This window comes from Chrysemys picta, unplaced genomic scaffold, assembly GCF_011386835.1.
Source record: "Chrysemys picta bellii isolate R12L10 unplaced genomic scaffold, ASM1138683v2 scaf3033, whole genome shotgun sequence".
Lineage (NCBI taxonomy): Eukaryota > Metazoa > Chordata > Testudines > Emydidae > Chrysemys > Chrysemys picta.
Genome location: NW_027055735.1, coordinates 258 through 6430, shown reverse-complemented (window position 1 = coordinate 6430; position 6173 = coordinate 258). Strand labels below are relative to the sequence as shown.

Sequence of the window (6173 nt, the reverse complement as noted above, 5' to 3'; positions counted from 1 at the left end):
TCCCTGCTCTGCCACAGACTTCCTGTGTGACCTTGGGTGAGTCACCCAGCCCTTCTGGGCCTCCATCCCCCTCTGCAATAGGGTGACAGCCCTTCCTAGCCCCACGTGCATAGTGGTGAGGTCCAGATACTCCTCCAAGAGAGGCGCTCCCCCGTCAGCCTCAACCTATTTACCCAGAGGCTGTGGAGACCAAGTGTGGCTGAAAATCGGGCTACGTACTGAGGTGGGACGTTGGGGAAGCGTCAGGGGCTGTACGTCCCCGGCCCCCCTGACTGTGCTACCCAGCGAAGAGCAGACGCAGCCCCTTGCTGAGGTGCTCCTGGGTGGGCTTGAGTTCCACTGGAGCTGCTGGAGCCAGTTTCAGAGACGTCTGCCATGGGAGCGCAGGGCTGGTCTCCTATCGCCACCTGCTGTGCTAAGAGGGCAGTGCATGCTGATCAGGCAGGGAGCGGGGTCTGGGCCAGCCCCCCCCCCCCCCCCCCCGCCCCCCCCATGATGTGGGTCTGAGATGCTGACCATTTGAGTGGTCTCTGTCCAGCTGGATGCTGGGGGGGCCACCCAGGCTGGGAGTGGGGAGCTAAAGCCTCATATGGGGTCCCAGCTCAGATGCAAGGTGGGACATAGGGATAACGTCCCATTGTCCCCCTCTGGGACCTTATATCAAAGAATCTCTGGGCCTGGTGTTGGTTAACAATAGACTAGCCAGGGCCTTCTGGTGTAGTTCCCCCGCTCCCCACGCAGCATATGGGGCAGGACGCAGTTGGGGGGCTGCCTTGTAAGGGGCACGCTCCCGTTGGTGGAGAGGCACGAGCAGAGAGCGTGCTTGGGGGAGTGGCCATTGCTATTTGCACGAGGGGCAGGTGGCCCGTCCCTGCAGGGGGCATTGCAGCGCAGCTGGGTGGGGAGCTCTCCCTGCCGGTCAGGGCGGGACCCCTGGGCATGTCCCAGCTAGCTTGGGGGGTGTCTCCTGGCTTCCCCTGGGGTTGGGGGCTGGGCCGCAGAGAGGGCGGGTGGTGAAGTTTCAGGCCCACCAGGGCCCATTGGATTGTGCCGCGTAAGCCAGGCCAGGAACCATCCGCCGGAGCAGGGGGTGACGGGTCTCTCTCTCCTTTGCCCCAGGGCCCTGACAAAGCCCGCTCTCAGCTGCTGATCGTGGACCGGAACTTTGACCTCGTGTCCCCACTGCTGCATGAGCTCACCTTCCAGGCCATGGCCTACGACCTGCTCAGGATCGAAAAGAACACCTACAGGTAGGGCCTGGCTGCCAGCAGGGGGCGCCCCGCACTCCTCAGGCGGGCTGGGGGGGTGGGACCCAGGCACCTGCACTGCTCTGTAGCTCCCACGCTCGGAGGAGGGGTGTCGCAGCCTGACCCCATCCCCCCTCCGCAGGTACGAGACAACGGGCGCCAGCGACTCGCGGGAGAAAGAGGCGCTGCTGGATGATGATGACGAACTCTGGGTGCAGCTACGCCACCTGCACATCGCTGACGTCTCCAAGTGAGCGCGCTCAGCCCTGCCCCTGACACGCCCCTTTGTGCCCCGTCCGTCCCCCCGGATATGCCCCTCCTTGCCCCACCCAGGGCCGGGACCCATCCGCCCCCGCCCCCCCCCCCCCCGGACACACCACTTTGTGCCCCATCCAATGCCTAGTGCCGGGACTCGCTACCCCCCCCTCGGCACACCTCTCCCCTCCCCGCCCAGTGCCAGGACCCCCTACCCCCACTTTGGCACAGCCCTCTCCTCCCCGCCCACTGCCAGGACCTCCCCCTCGGACAGACCTCTCCCACCCAGTGCCAGGACAGCCCACCCCGTTGACACACCCCCTCTTTTCCAGTGCTGGGACTTCCTCCATCCTCCCCTTCAGACACAGCCCTCCCCACCCTGGGGCCCCCTCGGATACACCCCTCCCCTTTCCTTCCCACCCAGTGCTGGAACCCCACTCCCCCTTGGATACACTCCTCTCCGACCCAGTGCAAGGACACCCCCCAGCAACACACCCCTTTCCTGCTCAGTGCCAGGACTCCCCCTCCCCATCCCACCCAGTGCTGGGGCCTGTCCCTCAGACCCCCTGGACCCAGCCCCTCTCCCCAAAGGACCCCTGAGTGCTCCCTTCCAGAGCAACTGTCTGCATTTCGTCTCGGGGATCCCCCTGGACACTGTCTTCCCCTGACCCCAGGATCTCCCCAGGCACCTCACAGCTCCTTGAGTGAGTCCCTCACCGACCTCCTGCTGGACCTGCCGCTGCCCCCAGGTCCCCCGTCCCCCCCGCATCAGGGCACCAGGAGCCCCCAGAGGTGCACTGAACTCTGCCTTGGGGTAACTTGGGAAGAGTCCCCCCCCTGCCCCATCTGAGGCTCTCGAGGCAGAGAACCGTGGTGCCCGTGGGGTGGGGGCTCCATCCCCTGTAGCATAGGACAGGGCACCCCCTACCTCTAAGGCAGTGCCTGGCTCCGGCCTGACCCCTCTCCCTGCTGCAGGAAGGTGACGGAGCTGCTGCGCACCTTCTGTGAGAGCAAGAGGCTGACCACGGACGAGGTGCGGTGGGGGCTGGGAGGGGGAGCGATTGGGGAGTCTGGGATGGGGGGACCCATCCCACTGCCACTGATGGGGAGGGGAGGCTCCCTGCTGCCCTAGGAGGAGTTTGGGGGGGCTGTCCAATTGCTCCCAGGGTTTGCCTGTAAAGGGCTAAGAGGTGTATGTGGAGCCCCCTGCCCCCCAACCAGAGCTCTGGAGCTCCCCACGGTGAGGAGGGCAGAGGCCCATGGGGCAGGGTTAGAAAGCAGGGTCAGGGCCGCGCAGGGAGAGCTGCAGGGAGCCAACGCTGGCATCTCCCTGGCCCGCTGCCGCTTTACACCTCAAGGGGCACTCGGGTTGCGGGGCTCCCGTCTCATTCCAGCTGGCCTGGGAAGAGCAGGTCACATGTGGCCTGAGTGACCCACCCTGGCCCTGGCACGCGTGGTTGGGCTGCTGCAGCTGTCCCCAGGTGAGGCCTCTGCCTTACAGGGGGCTCTGTGTGCTGGGAGGGGCCAGGATCTCACCACCGCCTCCCTCCAGGCCGACATCGAGGACCTGTCCCAGATCCTGAAGAAGCTGCCCGAGTACCAGAGAGAGCTGAACAAGGTAACGGGGCTGGGACTGTTAGTGGGCAGGGGGCAGGGCATTCAGTGGGGCTGATGGGGTGGCAGGGTGCTCTGTGGGACTGGTGAGGGACAGTAGGGACTCTCTGGGGGGCAGGGCACTCTGGGGCTCTCCGCTTTACTGCCTGATGAGAGCTGCTGACCTGTCCCGTCGGGCAGAGCCATTTCCCCACCCAGGTGCTGTGTGGCACCATGGGCAGCAGCCTGCCCGTCAGTGCCCAGAGCTGCCACGTTAGCCGCAGCAATGGCAGCCCTTGGGTAACGCCCACGCCTTGCTGCTGCAGCTCTCAGGAGAGGGCCTTGGTGGGCTTCCAAACCAGCCCGTTGGAGCCACTCCTGGTGCCACTGGGCCACGTGCCAACAGAAAGCTCCTGGCCACTGGCACAGGTACCCCGACACCTGCTGGTCTCCAAGCCCCCAACCTCATGCTGACTAACAGAGAAGCCGTGGGCTGATTTGGAAGCTGCTCCCTCCTCCTGATCCTCCCCTCCAGCTGCCCCTCTCCATCCCAGAGGTGGCTGCACTTCAGTGCTGGGCAAAACAATCCCTATAGACTCGGCTTACACAGCCGATTGGGGCTGCTCCTCTGGCCAAGGGGCCCTCCTGGGGGGCTGGGGGTGCTCTGGACCAGCCGGTGATGCAGTGCCGCAGTAAACTCCCCTCTGTCCCAGTCTCTCCCCGCAGTACTCCACGCACCTGAACCTGGCCGAGCACTGCATGCGGCACTTCAAAGGGACGGTGGAGAAGCTGTGCAGCGTGGAGCAGGTGGGTCTGTGGGCAGAGCCTGTCTTGGGGCAGAGTCTGGCTCATGGACTCAGCCCAGAGAAAGGGGTCTCAGAGCCTCAGGCTCGCTGGAGCCAGGGCCAGCCCCCCCATGTAGCACTGCGGGTGCAGAAGGGGGACATGGGGCTCGGGTTACTCCCTGGGGGCCCGTTGCTCACCCCAGGGGGAGCTGACCCCGGGGAGGAGGGGGCCCTGGCACAGGGGGTAGGCGACCTGTGGGTCGTGGGGCCATTGCGTCTCCCATCCTGCTGCGGGGCAGGAGGAAGCGGAGCAGCCTGACCTGGGCCTTGTGTGTGCGCCCCCCTCCCCCCCCAGGACCTGGCCATGGGGACGGACGTGGACGGGAAGGTGATCAGGGACCCGATGAAGATCATCCTGCCCGTCCTGCTGGACCCCAGCGTGCAGGCCTACGACAAGATCCGCATCATCCTGCTCTACATCCTCCTGAAGAACGGTAACGCCACAGGCCTGCAGCCCATTGCCCAGGCCAGGGTGCCCTCATGTGGCTCCTCTGGCTGCCCAGTTGCCTGGCCAGGGGGCGCTGTGGAGTTGCCAGGCCTCCCCCTCTGCACTAAGCAGCAGTAAATGGTTTGGGGGGTTGCCATCCCTCCAGCTCAAGGCCTCGCAGCCTTAAGGACCCAGGCCTCGGCTCCGACACTGTACCTGACTGGCTGCAGATGGGGGAGCCCAGATCGGGGGAGGGGGACTCCCTCTGCACTGCCAGGGGGCGCTAGAGAGACCCCTGCCCCCAGCGCCCGAGAGAACCTCTGGAGGGAGGGAAGAGCATCAAGAACCTAAATTCAGTCATTAACTGCGTGGAGTTAGAGGGGGGCTGGGAGCCAGGACTCCTGGGTTCTACCCCCAGCTCTGGGAGGGGTGGGAAGAGCAGGATCTCAGGGTTTGATCAGGGAACTAGGACTCCTGGGCCACGGACTGAATGTGCCTGGGCTGTGGGTGCGTCCCAGGGGTGCTGGCGCTGACCTGTCTCTCCCCATGCAGGTGTGAGCATGGTGAACCTCGACAAACTGATCCAGTGTGCCAACATCCAGCAGCTGAGCGGCATCATCGAGAACACGGACTTCCTGGACTTCTCCGTCATGCCTGGGGTAAGGGACTGGGGCCAGGGGCCAGCAGCTGTACCCATGGCCGGGGAGCCCAGGCCAACCTGGGGCTGCCCTCCATGGCAGTGACTACTCCCAGCACAGAGGTGGCCTCTGCCCCATACAGTGTGGTGACGCCCTCCCCCTATGAGGGTGACCCCCGAGTTACTCCCCATCTGGGGTGACCTTTTCTGCCCTGCAGAGGACCCTGGGGGTCAGGACCTCAGATCGCTGGGAGCTGGAGCTGGTGACCACTGCATGGGGTGGCCATGCGGCAAATGGGGGGAAGCGTCTCTGTTCTCCCATCAGTCTCTCTCCCCTCCTCTCTCTCTCTCTCTCTTGCTCAGTGATCCATTCTGTTCTTTTCTCTGCCCCTCCCCTGCCAGCCCGGCTGGAGCGACTCAGATAGGCTGCGCTTTCCCTCTCTGCGCCCGTTCCCATCCCGCACCCAGTCCCTGCTGCCTCTCACCCACTCTCCCTTCCTCCCCCAGAGCAGGCAGCTGCGACCCGAGAGGAAGGTGCGGCCGGAGTCCACCTACCTGCTCTCCCGCTGGACCCCCAGGCTCAAGGACGTCATGGAGGTACCAGGCCGCCTGCTTCCTGGCCTTGGGGTGGGGGGGTCACACCTGACAGGCTGGGCCCAAGGGGGAGGGGCTGGTCTGGGGTCAGCCATGTGTGGAGCCCTGCATATCCGTGCACCATTTCTGCGGATAGTCGATGGGTTGCAGATACAACCGGGTCGGGCTCTACTCCCCAGCAGTGCTTGGCCCGCGGCATCCGGCTCAGGCAGCCTGGGGGGCACAGCGCACTCGGGGCCGCCGGCCAGCAGCCAGTGGCTGGGCGACAGGTCGGAGTCAGGGCTGCCCGACACCTACTCGCCTTGCCACGCTGAGCAGCACCAGCGTCCCCACCAGCTTCCGGGCAACACCCCACTGTGATGCAACATGCTCTGCTGCTGCCGTGTACCGGCGCTTGTGACCCCCCAGGAGCATCACATGATGAGAAACCCCTCCCCCCAGCCCCCACCCCCTCCACGCTGCCCCTTCTTGAGACCCCGCCCCCGCGCTACCCATTCTCCTCTAGACCCTGTCCCCTCCACGCTGACCCTTCCCCCAAGCCCCCCACCCCCTCCACGCTGCCCCTTCCCCCAAGC

The 6173-nt window shown here is 65.3% G+C and overlaps 1 protein-coding gene across 1 annotated transcript; it reads left to right on the top strand.

Annotated features, from left to right (window-relative positions):
• The first annotated feature begins 1106 nt into the window (after window positions 1–1106).
• On the top strand, window positions 1107–5139 carry LOC135980394 (syntaxin-binding protein 2-like). The gene is made up of 7 exons (XM_065580403.1): window positions 1107–1250; window positions 1390–1497; window positions 2478–2535; window positions 3055–3120; window positions 3822–3902; window positions 4236–4374; window positions 4920–5139. Exons 1-7 carry the CDS (start codon window positions 1210–1212, stop codon window positions 5108–5110), a joined length of 684 nt encoding a protein of 227 aa, XP_065436475.1. The 5' UTR covers window positions 1107–1209; the 3' UTR covers window positions 5111–5139.
• Window positions 5140–6173: the final 1034 nt, after the last annotated feature.

Coding starts and splice junctions, on each gene's coding strand:
- LOC135980394 (XM_065580403.1), top strand. CDS start 1,210: ATGGCCTACGACCTGCTCAGGATCGAAAAGAACACCTACAG. Junction 1,498..2,477: donor CACATCGCTGACGTCTCCAA/GTGAGCGCGCTC, acceptor TCCCTGCTGCAG/GAAGGTGACGGAGCTGCTGC. Junction 3,121..3,821: donor ACCAGAGAGAGCTGAACAAG/GTAACGGGGCTG, acceptor CTCTCCCCGCAG/TACTCCACGCACCTGAACCT.